At 40.6% G+C, this 16,932-nt stretch overlaps 1 protein-coding gene across 2 annotated transcripts in view; it reads right to left on the bottom strand.

Moving 5' to 3' along the window:
• Window positions 1-1,477: 1,477 nt before the first annotated feature.
• Window positions 1,478-16,932, bottom strand: part of tsga10 (testis specific, 10) — a 111,890-nt gene continuing 96,435 nt past the window's right edge. For both annotated transcript variants that reach the window (XM_059646764.1, XM_059646765.1), the window contains 4 exons: window positions 14,200-14,402; window positions 10,729-10,833; window positions 6,989-7,135; window positions 1,478-1,868 (listed from right to left, as the gene is read on the bottom strand). In XM_059646764.1, the coding sequence (XP_059502747.1) occupies window positions 1,844-1,868; window positions 6,989-7,135; window positions 10,729-10,833; window positions 14,200-14,402 (480 nt within the window). In that variant the 3' untranslated portion in view covers window positions 1,478-1,843. The remainder of the gene's footprint in view (window positions 1,869-6,988; window positions 7,136-10,728; window positions 10,834-14,199; window positions 14,403-16,932) is intronic.

Below are 16,932 nucleotides of genomic sequence, written 5' to 3'. Positions count from 1 at the left end.
TGTGTTCAGTAAAACTTTCTCCATCAATATGTAGATGACCCTATTAGAGAAGAGGAAAATATCAACCTCATCGTGGGAAATAAGGCAAAACAAGTGACTAAAGGGAGAGCAAGATAATAAAATGTGAGGCTGGATGAACACAGCAGGCCAAGCAGCATCTCAGGAGCACAAGCTTTTGTGCTCCTGAGATGCTGCTTGGCCTGCTGTGTTCATCCAGCCTCACATTTTATTATCTTGGAATCTCCAGCATCTGCAGTTCCCATTATCACTAAAGGGAGAGCACTTTGGAACTATTGGCCATAATTGTATGAGTTTGAAAATAATTATGGAAAAGGATAGGTCTGGTCCACAAGTTAAATTTTTAAATTGCTGTTAAGGTCAAATTTGATGGTATTAGACATGAACTTTCAAAAGTTGATGGGGGGAGATTGTTCACAGATAAAAGGACATCTGGCAAGTGGAAAGATTTCAAAAGCGAGATAATGAGAGCTCAGGGACAGCACACTCCTGTTAGTAAGAAGGGCAAGGCTGGCAGCAGGTGGGAACTCTTAAGTCTAGAGACATTGAGATTCTGGTCAAGAAAAGGATAGAGTCACATGTCAGGTATAGGCAGGTGAGATTGAGTAAATCTCTTGATGAGTATAGGGGGTGTAGAAGTTCACTTAACAAGGAAATCAGGAGGGTTATACGGGGACATGAGATATCTTTGGCAGGTAAAGGAGAATCCAAAGAGATTCTAAACTATATTAAGGACAAAAGAATAACTAGGGAGATAATAGGGTCACTTAAAGACCAATGAGGTCATCTGTGCGTGGGCAAGATGGGCGAGATTCTAAATGAATATTTCTCATGAATATTTACTGTGGGGAAAGACATGGAAGCTATAGAACTCAGGAAAATAAATAGTGATGTCTTGAAAAATGTCCACATTACAGAAGAAGAGGTGCTGGAGGTTTTAAAATTCATAAAAGTACATAAATCTCTGGGACCTGTTCAAGCGTATTCCAGTACACTATGGGAAGCTACGGAAGAAATTGCAGGGTCCTTAGCAGAGATATTTGTATCACTGATGGCCACAAGTGAAGTGCCACAAGACTGGAGGGTGGCTAATGTTGTGCCAGTATTTAATAAAGGTTGCAAGCTAAAGCCAGGAAACCACAAACCAGTGGGAAGGGTCTAGGCCCGAAACATCAGCTTTCCTGCTCCTAAGATGCTGCTTGGCCTGCTGTGTTCATCCAGCTCCACACCTTGTTATCTCGGATTCTCCAGCATCTGCAGTTCCCATTATCTCTCATATTAAATGACTGATTACAATCCAGGATAAACTTCAGAAATTATGTGTGTTGGAATATTTCAATGTAAATCCATAATTGATTGTGACATCTCAGAAATTAGTTTAGAAGATGTAATTTCTTTTCTTCTTGCTTAATTTGTAGAAGTGGCCATAGAAAACACTGTACAAGTGATTTGTCTTTCAATGGATTTATTGGCAACATTTAACTGCATGTGTTCATGTTCAGTTAACGATAACTAGCTTAAAACATTAAGCTACAGTGCATGACATAGATGTGTTGATAGATTCTGTGACAATGAATGAAATGCTCATTAGAAGTTGCATCTCTTTGCACTTTTTAAAAATTCCCAAGCAGGTAAAGCAAAAGATGTAGCAAAGTAAAATTCTCTGGCATATAAGATGAAAGTATTGGTACATCATTAATGCGTTCAACAAAAAAAAATTGATAAAACAGAATTCACATGTTTTGAAATGGAAGATCTTCCTTTTGACAGTCTCAGAGATTCCTGGTCCTTTTTCAAATGATTGTGGAGATAAACCATCAGAAAATCAAAACTCTTTCAAAGATGATGCTCTGGATGGGAACAAAATAAATCAATTTAAAGTGACACAGAAGTTGTTGGTTTCTCTTTTTAAGTTTTCCTGTGTGTTTATGAATGCTCCACCTGACAAAGTGAAATGGCAGACTGAAACAGCTAGTTTTGATTTTGATTCTTTGGGTTCAACATTAGAAATTAGCTGTATATATAAAGAATGGGATTGGGCACTACACTGCTGGGCAATGAGTAAACAAGCAGGCTATTAAAGTCTAGACAAATCCAAAGACTCTGCCCATTTAGTGAACTACAGTGGCAAAATACAATCCAAGCCAAGGATCTCATAAGCTAAATGACTGGAAGGCTCAAAATTTCCACAGGTGTTACAGTCCATTTTTATAAACTCAATTTTTACTGTGCATATTATTATTCAGTGCAATATTAATTTTCTGTCATTGCCAATAGGTTGTAACACTGCTCACTGATCCTGGTAGCCTGGAATAAATGATTAAAATAGAAGTGTAATAGTGGTTCAAAACAATTAGTAATTGATCAGGTTTGTTTCAGAAAGCCATTAGTTCAACACTAAAAGCAGCAAAAAATCAGAAAATATATCTTGGACTTTTGACTATTATGTAGAACAATGTTAGCATGTATATTAACAAATGAGAAATGTTTGTGCATATGGCATTCAGGTAACCAGTACTGGCTTGAAAAATAAAATTTTAAATTGAAACATACTTGATTACACATCACAAAAAGTTAAGTTTGTTTAGGATTTCATTCCCCATTTCCATGACTATGATGGGCACCAGCATCACTAACCTACTTGTTAAATGGTAACTAAAGATCTTTTTTCATCTTGCTGTTTTACTGCACTTCACTGTATTAGTAGAAATTAAACCCAGGTTACTTCCCTGTACATTTTCCAACCTGCCACTCAGTCAACATGGTAGATCAATGACAGTTCTTCACTGATATACCAAAAGAAACATCAGTTTTGATATATTTTTCTCTCTACTTACCCTTCCAGTTTGGAAGACTTTATTAGATAATCTCTCAATTTATTGTACTCCAAGGAGAACAGTCACTGCTTTTCTAGCTCCCATTATAAACCCACTGACTTTCACTCCATTCTCCCAATTTCTCCATCTCTGTTGTGTCTGTTCTGATGATGCCACCTTCCAAAGGGCTGCCTCATAAATATGCACCTTCTTCCTCAACCAAGGTCACCCCACCCACTGTGGTTGACAGGGTCCTCAGCTGTGTCTGACCCGTCTCCCACACTTGCCACCCTCACCCCTCCACTCCCCTCCCCTCCAATGATTATAGGGTCCCCATGATCCTCACTGACCCCACCATCTGCCTCCCTCTTCAAAGAAGGATAAACTGCTATTTCCGTCACCTCCAGTTGGATGCAACCATCAGACAACATCCTCCTCCTTTCCCTTGTCAGTATTCTGCAGGGACTGTTCCCTCTGAAACTCCCTGGTCCACTCCTCCACTCCCAACAACTCCCCACAGCCCCGCATCACCTACCCATGCAATCACAGAAGGTGCAACACTTGCGGGCAAATTATTGGAAAGGGCCTGAGAGATAGGATTTACGTTCACTTAGAAAGGCACAGTTTGATTCGTGATAGCACGGATTTGTGAAGAGCAGCTTATGCCTCACAAACCTTATTGAATTCTTTGAAGAGGTGACCAAACACATGGATGAAGGTAGAGCAGTGGATGTGGTATACGTGAATTTAAGTAAGGCGTTTGATAAGGTTCCCCATGGTAGGTTCACGCAGAAGGTAAGGAGGCATGGGATAGGGAGAAATGTGGCAGATTGGATTCAGAAATTGGCTGAGTCTGAGGAGACAAAGGGTGGTGGTTGAGGGAAAATATTCAACATGGTGCTCAGTTACAACTGGTGTACCACAAAGATCTGTTCTGGGTCCTCTGTGATTTTTGTAAATGATTTGGATGTAGGAGTGGAAGGGCGGATTAGCAAGTTTAAATATTTGGATTAGATTAGATTCCCTAGTGTGGAAACAGGCCCTTTGGCCCAACAAGTCCACGCCACCTCTTGAAACATCCCACTGAGACCCATTCGCCCTGTACCCACACACCCCTGAACGCTATGGGCAATTTAGCATGGCCAATCCACCTAGCCTGCACAGCTTTGGACTGTGGGAGGAAACTGGAGCACCCGGAGAAAACCCACGCAGACACGGGGAGAATGTGCAAACTCCACACAGACAGTTGCCCAAGGCTGGAATCGAACCTGGGTCCCTGGTGCTGTGAGGCTGCAGTGCTAACCACTGAGCCACCGTGCCATCCCTGTTCGCAGATGATACAAAAGTGGGTCACGTTGTGGATAGTGTGGAGGTTGTTCTAGGTTACAAAAAGAGAATGATAGGATGCAGAGCTGGGCTGAGAAGTGGCAGATGGAGTTTAACCCTGAAAAGTGTAAGGTGATTCATTTTGGAAGGACGAACTTGAAAGCAGAATACAGGATTAAGGGAAAGATTCTTGGCAGTGTGGAGCAGCAGAGGGATCTTGCGATTCATGTCCACAATTCCCTGAAAGCTGCCACCCAGGTGGGTAGAGTTGTTAAGAAGGTGTATGGTGTGTAAGCTTTCATTAAAAGAGGGATTGAGCTCAAGAGCCGTGAAGTTATGCTCCAGCTATACAAAAGCCTCGTTCGGCCACATCTGGAGTACTGTGTCCAGTTCTAGTCACTCATTACAGGTAAGATGTGGAAGCGTTAGAAAAGGTGCAGAGGAGATTTACCGGGATGTTGCCTAGAATGCAGGGAAGGTCTTACGAGGAAAGGCTAAGAGAGCCAGGGCTTTTCTGTTTAGAACAACGAAGGATGAGAGGTGACTTGTTAGAGGTGTACAAAATGATCAGAGATATAGATAGAGGACAGCCAGAAACCTTTTCCTAGGGTGGAGGTAGCTACTATGAGGGGGCGTAGTTTTAAAGTAAGTGGAGGTAGATAAAAGGGAGACATCAGAGGTAGATTCTTTACTCAGAGAGTGGTCGGGGTGTGGAATGCATTGCCGGAGAGGGTCGTGGAGTTGGCCTCATTCGGGGCATTTAAGCGGCCGTTAGATAGGCATATGACTGTTAGTATAAGGTAGGGGTAGAGATTAGATAGACCTTAGGATTAAGGTAAAAGTTCGGCACAACATTGTGGGCCGAAGGGCCTGTACTGTGCTGTACTATTCTATGTTCTATTACCCACTTAAATTCCATCTGAAGCCCCAGACATGTCTTCCAAGTGAAGCAGCGATTTACCTGCACCTCAATCTAGTTTAGTGTATTTTTTGCTGACAATATGCTCTCCTCTCCAGTTGGGAAACAAAATGCAAACTGTGTAATTGCTTTGGCAAATACTTACACTCTGTCCATTACTTCAATTACTTCAAGCTTCCCGCCGACTGTCATTTCAACACACCACCATGTTTTCCAATGGCAACGTTTCAGGCCTGTTGCAGTGCTCCAGCAAAACTCAATGTAAGCTTGAGAAACAACAGCTTACCTTGTGCCCAGTATTTTACAGCCTTCAGGATTCAACACTGAGTTTAACAATTTCAGAACATGAATATCTTCCTCCATGTTTGTTGCATATCCTGCACCACTAGGCCCTGTTTTATATGGGTTGCTCCCAGCACAGCTAACCGATTTTCAACCATTTACACTTCTCATTTGCACCCCACCCAGCATTTCTCTCTCACTCTTTCACAAGCAATCTCCTTGTTTCCTGAGACAACAATGTACAGGGCTGGATGAACATAGCAGGCCAAGCAGCATCAGAGGAGCAGGAAAGCAGACGTTGCTTTCCTGTCAGTCGACTTAATCAAACCATTCCAAAACTCCTATTAGTTTCCAAATATTATACATTGGTTATAAATTTGTTTTTTGCATACTGTGGACAGAGTTCATCTACTGTTGTAGCTAACTATTTGTAGTAAATACAAATGTGTAGTGTTTTGAAAGATATCAAAAAAGTCAGCTTTCCTGCTCCTCTGATGCTGCTAGGTCTGCTGTGTTCATCCAGCTCTACACCTTGTTATCTCAGACTTTCCAGCATCGACAGTTCCCACTATCTCTTTGTTTCCTAACCCTTTTCTCTCTCTTTCCGGGCACTGTCTCCATATATGTTATTCATTCCTGTTCCTCCACCCCATCCTCAGCATAAATACTGCCCTTTCTCAGCTATTTTTAGTGCTGACAAAGGAGCACTGTACTTGTAATGTTGTCAGTTTTTCTGGTGAGTTTCTCCAGCAATTGTTTTGTTCAGATTTCTAGCATCTACAGTTTTTTTATATCCCTGCTTTCCAGCCCCTCTTTAGAACTGAGATTGCTCAGTTCTGGAAACATCTGGATAAGCAACCTTTGTATCTTTTCTAAGACCTTTACATCTTTCCTAGGATCATCAACAAACCAACTGAGGTCTAACCAGTGATTTATAAAATTCTAACACAATCTATTATATTCTAGATAATAAAGTGTGAAGCTGGATGAACACAGCAGGGCAAGCAGCATCTCAGGAGCACAAAAGCTGACGTTTCGGGCCTAGACCCTTCATCAGAGATGCTGCTTGGCCTGCTGTGTTCATCCAGCTTCACACTTTATTATCAAGAATTCTCCAGCATCTGCAGTTCCCATTATCACTATTATATTCTACTCCTCTTTTTAGAATCTGGGGTAAGCTGTATTTTTTTAAACCACATTGTCATTTCTGAACCTGCAGTATGGCAACTTGACTGAAAAAAATGGAATGTCAACTTGATATCTTTTAAAACACTACACATTCGTATTTAATACAAGAAGTTAGCTACATCAGTAGATGAACGCTGTCCTTAATGCAAGAAAGAAATTTATAAACAACGTACAATATTTGAAACCTGATAGAAGATTTGGAATGGTTTGACTAAATGGACTGACAGTGAACTGCTTTCAAAAGTGTTCTTTCTTAGCGTATACTGATGATCAACATAACTTGTCCAGATACTTCACTGAAATCTACGATTATTTATATGTGAACAAAGCAGATCAGATGCGAATTACCTTCTGGATTACTAAATTTTTAAAAATTTTGATTATGCTACACTCTCAAGTGATCAGAGATAATGGGAACTGCAGATGCATCGAAAGATACCTGTTCAGTGATCTGTTTAGGGTACAATCAGGAGAGCGACGGCTCGAACGTTCCGGTGAATGTGAAACTGGACTTAAAGTAGGTTGAGGTGGTGACGTAGTACGGTAAGAGGGGCCATGTCGCCGAAGCTCCTGCACAGCACATTCTCTGTAAAAGTAAATATGGTGTGCGTCTAATTAGCGAAGAAAGCACAACCCTTAATGCTTCCATTGTACCATCATTTCTCATTGGATTTATGCCCATAGCAAAGTAAATTCAGCACAAGAATAATTAAATCATATTTATGTTCCCATTATCAAAGAAATTGGAGGCCACACAGCAATGTTCCATTGTAAAATCACTGAACTGTTCAAGTTAATACAAACACTTTAGAATCTAGCACCCTCAGGAGGTTTTACATAAAATTGCGTGGCATATACAGAAACAGGTCATTCAGCCTAACCAGCCTTTCCTGTTTATGCTCCTCTCAAGCATCATTTTAGCTTTCCACGTTTAGCTATCAGCATAAAATTCTCCTTCATTGCAGATGCATAGATAGATAGATTCCATTTAGATGTTTCTATAATATTCACCTCAACTATACCTGAGGTAGTGAGTTTCACATTCTCAGCATTGTATATAAAGACATTTCTTCTGAATTCCATTTGATTTTTTTGATGACTGCCTTATATTGCTGGCCTCTTGTTTCGTTCTTTCCTATCACAGGAAATGCTCAATCTATGCTGACATACTCAAAATATTTCTTAAATTTTTAAGACCTATGATACTCAGTCTCATTTTTTATAGGCCCAAATTAGCTAATCAAGACAACTAAACAACTAACAATTAACAAGCGCAATTCATCAGGGTGAAAATAAAAAAAGTGAAGGGCAGGGAGATCAAATCACTGTGGAATTGGAGGGGAGATAATGCACTCTAGTCCCTGCAGTGCCCACCTCTGGCAGTCAATTTTACAGGAAAGGTCAGGGTCCTGCCTGCACACAGACTGGAGGTATTCTGCAAAATGGTCACTCGATCTGCATATGGTTTCTCCAATGTAGAATAGGTGAATATAATACAAAGATTGGAGGAGGTGCAGGTGAAATACTGCTTCACGTGGAAAGACAGTTTAGGCCCTTGGATAGTGAGCAGGGAGGTAGTGAAGGGACAGGTGTTGCACCTTCTGCAGTTACACGGTGCTGTGGAGAGGAGGGGTGGAGGTGGTGATTGTGAAATGGACTAGAGTGTTTCAAAGCGAACAGTCCCTGCGAAATGCAGACTGGATGACCGCTTTGCATAACGCCTCTGGTCTATGCACAAGCATGACCCCAACCTTCCTGTAACCGGTTATTTTAACACAGCATTCTGCTCACATGTCCACACTGTTTGCCCTCGGCATACTATAGTGTTCCAGTGAATCAGAGCGCAAACTGGAGGAAAACATCTCATCTTCAGACTACACAGTAGAGGAGGAACATAGCAAGGCCATGCAGCATCAGAGGAGCAGGAAAGCAGTTGTTACGGGTCAGGACCCTTCTTCAGAAAATTCTTCAGAAAAGCTATGTTCCTCCAGCTCCACACCGTGTTATCTCAGACTCCAGCATCGGTAGTTCTTATTATCTCATTTTTCAGACTTCTGGGCTTAATACTGAGTTCAGCACCTTTAAATTGTGAACCATTTCTTCCTAGACCTTTAGTTTGTTGTCATGTCCTCCCATCCCCTCCCCTCCCCTCCCCTCATCCCAGTTACTATCCTTTCACGTCTGGCAGGAGATACACAATCGTTCTGCCATTCTCACGTTCCGGTCAATTAATCTGAACTATTAACATCTCTTCTCCACTAGCCCCACATTCCCCCCTCCACCCCAAACTATATGATAAATGCTGTCCTCTCCAGACTTCACCATCAGTTCTGATGAAGAGTCATCTGGACGCAAAACATTAGCTTGCTCTCTCTCTCCATGGATGCTGTCGGACCCAGTGATCCTCAGCATTTGTTTTTTCAATTAAAAAGCACAGCCCACCGGGGCAGTGCAATAATAACAAAAACATTACTGGAATAATAGGAAGAGAAGGAAGCGTTTAAATTAAAATAAAGTTGAGGGGGGAATAAAGCACCCCAGCCCGTAGTGCCCACCTCTGGAAGCCACTTCCTTTTTGTATAACTCACCACCAAGTCACCCACATCACTAAAATACCAATTAGCAAGTACCAGGGCAGAGCAACAATAACTTTAGGGGAGAGTTGAGAAGGAAGGAGATTAAATTAAAATGGAGTTGACTGGGGGAGGAAGCCAGTTCTTTTGCTTTATTTTGAAAAACCCACAACTAAAACACTTGAACATTTATCTATAGGCCAGACCAAAGCCCCTCAAAATAGATTAAAAAGAAAGCCTAAACTCTAACTTTTTTGTATTTTAAAGGCAAATGCCAGATGTTACATTCTGGATGCAATTCAATTAGTCAAACTCCCTGTCTTGAAACAAAGCACGCTATTCATACATTATAGTTAAAATACAACAAAAGAAAGAAAAATATAGGAAAATATTAATTAGAACTTAACTCTATTAGAATAATAGATTATTTAGCTTCTAAACCGCAACTGTTCCAATGTAGTAACATTTCATGAACACACCCTTTGCAAAGGTAAATTCAGTAAAAATAGATTGTTTCACAGGCAAGTCTCCAGTCCATAAGGAAAAAAAAACAGAAAACTTAAGAGAGAGAGGGCAGCAGGGAGAGATGTGCTGTAGCTTCAAGATCCAGAAATTATCACTAAAACTAAAAATCCTGGTTTTGTGAGAGCTTAACCCCACACATTCAGGCTGCTTCTGCAGTTCCGTATTTAAAGAAAATAAACCCCTGATGCCTCACAAGCAGTTCATTTTATGGGCTTTGAAGCAGACCTCTTGACACCTCTATCTCAACCTTTCCTCATAAAAAAATGGACCAAATGCATCTCTTAAAACCATAGTATAATTACATAACAAACACAACTTGGCACGGGAAGTTTTTTTGAAAACCATAAAAACAGCTATTTGAGTAATTAAACAATTAACAAATTACTAGCACCGCCAACCTGAGGCAGTAGGAAGCCAATCAACTTGTTCAGAGATATTATTACAAACTGCTAGAGCAGGTGGGTCTTGAACCTGGGCCTTCTGCCAGAGAAAGGTCACTATTTCAGGGACACTGCTACTGCACCATAAGATCTTTCAAAGGGAACCTAGTTTTCTTCCCTAATTAAACCACCATCAACTCACCCACACGACCAGTTAAAATCACAAGCTACAAGCATTGCCTACAAAGGGCAATGTAACGGCAACAAAAGAAAAACCGGGAGGGAGGGACCTAAATTAATATGGAGTGGAGGAGAAGGTGGGGGAGCCTGCTGGTTTTCTTCAAAGGCTAATGAGCATCACCTGCTCTCAATTCTGAAGCTGTTCTGGTTTATCCATAAAAGGGCTTGCATTTCCAACACCAGCTGAAGGCAGGGGTTTGGTATGCGTTGTTGTAAGATTATCAGCGAGTTACTGCAGTGTAGTCTGTGAATATGCTTGCTGCTGCAGCACACAGGTCTGTTTAAAATGATAGATGGGTTGCCCATATTTTTGAAATTGCAGCATCTTTCTTGTGCAGGAAGTGGTTGATATGCACAATGGAACATTGTTTAATGTGGGACAACTAATTACAAAATCAATGCTTAAAAAAAAGTTAAGAACTATTGTACATGTGCAAAATAAAACCATAACATACACTTGCCTTTCAAATCGCTCAGTACCTAATTGACGCTTTGCCATATCTAGCTCTGTTTCAAGCATTGCTGCCTTGCTCCTCAGCTGAGAAATTTCACGGGCTTGAGATGCCCTGTCAAACAAAAATATATATAATAAGCCATGAGCACGACATTTAGGAACAAGGATGTTAAACTGGAATTATTAACTATTTGCTGTCAAAGGGCAGTATTTGGGATTTGAAAAAACTCAAAGAAACAGAAAATGAGTAACCCGGTTGTAGGCCTGGTAGTTTCTTCTTGTTGTGTAACATCGATAAAACATTTTTGGTAGCTGGATTACTGGAAGGCACATTTGAATATCAGATTTTGTCTAAGTATTAATGATGAATTGATGTATGTCAATGTGGTCAAACTGTGACATCACAATCTCAAAATAAAGCCGTAGTAGATTTGTGCATGTAATTATCAGTGCAGTAAGATACAGTACTTTGCTCTATAAATCACTTGCTTCAAAGCTGCTCATCATTAGTGGCGGCCACAAAGATGTTAAAATATTTTCTGATGCCTTGCATTTGAATTTGGAATGTCGCGTAGAATTACAATGGTTCAAGAAGCATACCACTGAAAACACCACAGACTTGGTGGAATGTCCTAGGAAAATTTGGCCCCATCTATATAGATTAGAGAAGATGAGCTACTTGGATTACATCTGCATTATTCAGAAGCCTAGTGTTCCTGTTCCAAATTTTACAACAATCTTTGCTTGTGGTTTTCTCTTAGCCTTGTGCATTTGACCTCTGTAGTGCTTCAGCAGCATCCTGATTACTTTTTAAATAAATAAACCACCTCCACAAGTGAGAGAACTAATGAGATATATTTGTGATCTGAAAATTACTTTTAGCACCTAACTTCAACGATGATAGCTTTTTCTCATGGTGTGGTGCCATGCAAAACCCGCCAATCATCATCACTATCTGGCCTTTGATGGCCTCCCTGATTTGCAGAGTAGAAAAACTGTCCAATGGGAAACAGTTGGATGGTTGAGAATTAATAAATTAGCATGATCATTAATGACTTCTGCTGAAAAGTGCATTGAGTGTTGATGGCTAAAAGCAGGCAAGACAGAGATGCCCGTGATGAGCTGAATGGTCTACCGCCCAGGTTCCAAGATGAAAAACAACCACTTGCACATGGAATTGTATCCAAACAGAGTTACAATTTTCACAAGGACAACAAAACACATTGAAGGGGAAAAATATTTTCTTTGTTAGAAAATTACAGTGGTCAAGGTTACCTTTGTAAAGGAATAACAAATGTTATACCCTGCAAGTAGGAGCACAAAAGGGTTGATATACCTATTCCATGAATGGTGTTGAAACACAACAATGAAGTTGAATATGATGTTTTAATGTAGTCAACTACTGTGCAGCAATGTACTAAGATATGGGGCTCACAATGGGCTCAATTTCCAACCTCACTTTTCAGTTACAAAAAGTGAGAATTTCATCTATAACATTGCCCACCAACGCCTGAGTCTTGGACAATCTACTTCCCGTGCATTTGCTTCCTTCAGATTCATTCCACTTCTCTTGGTTGATTACCCATTTTCTCCATGCCATAAATTTAAGCTTATCTAAACCTTATTCCAGCTTGCACTGAGTTCAGTAAACCATCACTTCAATGCCAGCTTCCGGTCCACCATCATTTAATGATAGAATTCACAAAATCACAGAAAATCTCAGAATTATTATGGCACATAAGGAGACAATTTAGCCCTTCATACCTGCATCAATTCTATCACCTTGTGCCAATCGCCTGCCTTTTCCCTATACCTTTGCACACCATTTCCACCCAAATAATTATCCAATGTCCTCATCCTTATACTCAAATACTTCTTTCATAGTCTTGCACTTGTATCTCTATAACTTGCATGAGTCTCTAACCCACATGATCCTCCATTAGTGTCCTATGTGTCCCTCACTTCTTTCACTCTCTTATTATTGCTGCCTTCGAACACCTAAGTTGCAAACTTTATAATTTCCTACCTAAATGTCCATGCCTGTAGGATGCTCCTTAAAACCTATCTCTTTGCCCAAGCTGTCAGTCACCCATCCAGATATGTCATTCTTTGGATCAATTTTATCTGATTGCTATCTGGGCCAATGCCTCGGAATGCTTGCTTTATAGAAGCAAGTTGCTTACATAAAGTGGAGGTTGCTAATATTTCACATTATAACAACATTTAGAAGGAACTTATTGTATGTAAATTGATTGTGTATTTGACAAATGAGGTGAGATTCTATTCAAAAGTAGGTTCTTTCTTTCAACCTCTTATTTTTGACAGGGAACAGGTGTCCACAATATTCTATTACTAAAAAAATGGTCTTTTTTTAAGTTGGCACAAAAATGTTTAAGTAACGTTAATGCTTCTCTGAGAGCATAACATTTTTAAGATCACGTCCAAAAGAATTAAGGCACTCGTTTTTATTTATTACTCTGAGGAATACAAAATAAATAATTGGAAAGAAACATTTAGAAGAAAATTCAATAAAGCTAGGGAAATGGATTGAGGTGGTTATCTGTTTTGGGATAATCAGCACCATAAGTGGGTTTCCTCTGGGTGCTCCAGTTTCCTCCCACAGTCCAAAGATGTGCAGGTTAGGTGGATTGGCTATGCTAAATTGTCCATGATGCCCAGGGATGAGCAGATTAGGTGGATTAGCCATGGGAGGTGCAGGGATGGAATGGGTCTGGGTGGGATGCTCTTTGGAGGGTCAGTGTTGACTCATTGGGCTGAATGGCCTGTTTTCACACTGTAGAGATTCTATGATTCTAAAAAAATTAGGAGTAGAAGTAAGCAATTCATCCCTTTGAGCTTGGTCTACAATCATGGCTGATCTCATCTCGGCCTCAACTCCAACTTCCTGCCTTATGTCCACAACCCTTTAACCGGCTACGAGTTAAAATCTGTCTATCTCCTCCTTAAATTTATTCAGTGTCCATGCGTTCACCACATTTTTGGGTAGTGATTTCCACAGATGCACGACCCTTTGAGAAAAGTAATTCCTCATTATCTTGGTTTTTAAGTCTGCTATCCCTTGGCCTAAAACTATTACCTTTTGCTCTAGATTGCGCTACTGGGGGAAACATCCACCGGGCTAAATGACAATCTGCTGTAATACTTGTGACGGTGTCTACTGATTCCCAAGGTTATTCCAACTAAATTACAAAGCAGTAATTCACACATATATATAGTGTTTGCCATTAATTTCACCTGTCCTTTCACTTTCCATAAGTGACTGGAAGCACCATACCTGACATTGACTAACATTGCATTTTTTCACTGAGCTAATCATATTGATGAAAGAAAAACTGAGTTGCAAAGTGTGAAGTTTATCAGGAAAACTCATTTAATAGAAGATATTCCAATCATCAAAAAGCTGAGCTGTTACATATGCAGACAATGAGGAAAAAGCATGTATAAATGTAGTACTTACAGTTTGCTATCAGCTAAGGAAAGCTTATCTTTAAAGAGCTGAATTTCAGTCTCTTTCTCTTGAGTGACCATCTGGCTTTGGAACTTTTTCTCCCGATTAGAAGCCAACAAAGATTCCAGATTTTTTATTGAAGTTCTCTCACTTGAAAGTTGGTTTCTTAAGAGCTCTATTTCAGAACGGGCTGATTCAAGCTCACTTAGAACCTTATAGAAGCAAAGGAAATACTGATGCGTTTTTGAAAAGCAAGGTGCTATGTTTAGTGAACAATGTGGTTATTTTACAACCTTGGCTAAAGGCTGAAACTCTAAATGTTTGAGCGATGGTGGAAGATAGTTTTTCTGGTTCTATTAAAATTTCCCTCCAATAATTACAGGTTAAACACCTATTGAGCTGGTATAAAGAAAGCTTTGATCCATAACATCGTTATAAAGATGATAGAAGCTAACAAAGTTTCCTTTTAGGATGCTACGTTCAGCATTAGCCTTTTAGAATTAACATTTACTGTACTCTGGGTAAGCCTTATTGGGCCGTTGGTGTCAGTGCCGATCATCACCTTTAATTAAAATGCTTATAGGCTAACATGCAGAAAAATTGAATGAAACTTTGGAGTGGCCAGCTACAGAGAGAGCTGTAAACAAGTCAAGTATTAATTTCTTTCAGCATGACTTCAACCTCCAGAATTGATTAAAATGGTTGATGAGAATGTGCAAAACACAAAGACACCTCAAGGATAATACTTCAATTCAATCCATGAAACCGCCTCATTTAGCACCTACTCTACATACTAGAGATAGTTATAAAGTAAAAGTTAAGGTAGGAAAATCTGATATAAAATGTGACTAGTTTGGTGGAATATAAGAGAGGAGGAAAACCTGGCGGGCAAAGATATTCATTGTTAAAAATTTTAAATTACAATAAAAATGATCGTTTTAAGACAGATAACATATCACCACTGCAAAAGGATCAAAACAGCTAGATTTCTGCCCAAGAATGACCCTGCTGTGTCTTGCACCATTTCCTTTGGTCAGCTTTGCAGGTGCCTGCTCTCCAAATAGAGTGCATCACCACCCAGGGAACAGGAAGCTGCCATCATAGTCTCTGAAATGAGATGAAATGGTTTTGAGGGAGCACAAGTAGTTAAAAAAGAAGCAAAAATTGATCCTGAAATACTTTTAAATGAACTCTAAATGAGCCCAATAGTCAAACAAGTGTTTGGGAAAAGGTGTAAGTGATTGTACTTTTCAGTCTCACCATTGAGAGGTTGAAGGAGGAGGATGAGGAAATTGGCTGGAGCACAAACATTACTATTCTTATCAACATTTACATTTTATGGAGCAAGTATTTAACATCAATGGCAGAGGGAGGTGTGGGAAGAGGAAGAAGAAAGGCAGAGGGAGGAGTGGGCAGAGGAAGAAAGAAATAACAAAGTGTAAAGCTGGAGGAATGCAGCAGGCCAGGTAGCATCAGAGGAACAGGAAAGTTGTCGTTTCGGATCGGGATCCTTCATACCCTTCATTCTTTTTTCTGAAGAAGAGCCCCAACCTGAAACGTCAGTTTTCCTGTTCATTTGATGCTGCCTGACCTGCTGTTGTTATCCAGCTCAACACTGTGTTATCTCTGACTCCAGCATCTGCAGTTCTTGCAATCTCACATAAATAGGTGACTTGTTTTAAGGGGACAACTTATCCCACTTTGTTCCAAGTAAGACACGAGGGCTGAGAATTTTGGAAGGAAAATCCACCCCGATGTCATAGCAGTTTTGTGTTCCTGCCATCAGTTCATGTCTGAAACCAGAGTTGCTTTGGATGGACCACAGAGATATAGGGGGGACTTGGGCAGAGGGGATAGCGGGCAGAGGGACAGGCTGGAGTGCTACAATTTCAGATTGGTTCCTAGTCAACAGGGAAGAGACAAAATGAAAGCTCTTTTCTCAAGTTCTATTCCCAAGGATGGGGAGAGAAAGAAATAATTCGAACATTTCCTTACATTCCTTAGGTATACCGTTACCAATACTTGCTTGTTAATGTACAAGTGATACAAAGAAACCTGATTTTTAACACAAATATATTAATATGAACAACTGAATCATGCACGGGGGGGGCAATTTTCAAGACTGCACAAACTTTGCTGCAATATTAACCTCCACATGACACGTAGTAGGATGGGCAAATCACAGCATACTCACTAAACAAAAAAAAAAGAACCATGGATGCTGGAAATCGGAACTCAGAAACAAAAACAGAAGTTCTGGAAAAACTCAGGAGGTTTGACAGAATCTGTGGAGAGAAAGCAGACTCTTCTTCAGAACTGATTGCAGCTCAGAAAAGATTAGAAGGGACTCACTACAGTGTGGAAACAGGCCCTTCAGCCCAACAATTCCACACCGCCCCTTAGAGCATCCCACCCAGACCCACTCCCCTATAACCCATACAGCCCTGAACGCTATGGGCAATTTAGAATGGCCGATCCACCCAGCCTGCACATTTTTGGACTGTGGGAGGAAACCGGAGCACCTGGAGGAAACCCACGCAGACTCAGGGAGAATGTCCAAACTCTGCACAGACAGTTACTTGAGGCTGGAATTGAACTCAGGTCCCTGGTGCTGTGAGGCTGCAGTGCTAACCACTGAGCCACCGTGCCACTGGTATATGTGCTGGTGATGGGGTGTTGGAATGGGGGAGGAGTAAACGACAGATGGGGATGGAGTTCAAAGGAAGAGGAAAATAGTTGGGG

Source organism: Stegostoma tigrinum, chromosome 6, assembly GCF_030684315.1.
Source record: "Stegostoma tigrinum isolate sSteTig4 chromosome 6, sSteTig4.hap1, whole genome shotgun sequence".
In the NCBI taxonomy this organism is placed as follows: Eukaryota; Metazoa; Chordata; class Chondrichthyes; order Orectolobiformes; family Stegostomatidae; genus Stegostoma; species Stegostoma tigrinum.
The sequence above is the reverse complement of the archived record's forward strand: the minus strand, read 5'-3'. Positions and strand labels throughout refer to the sequence as shown.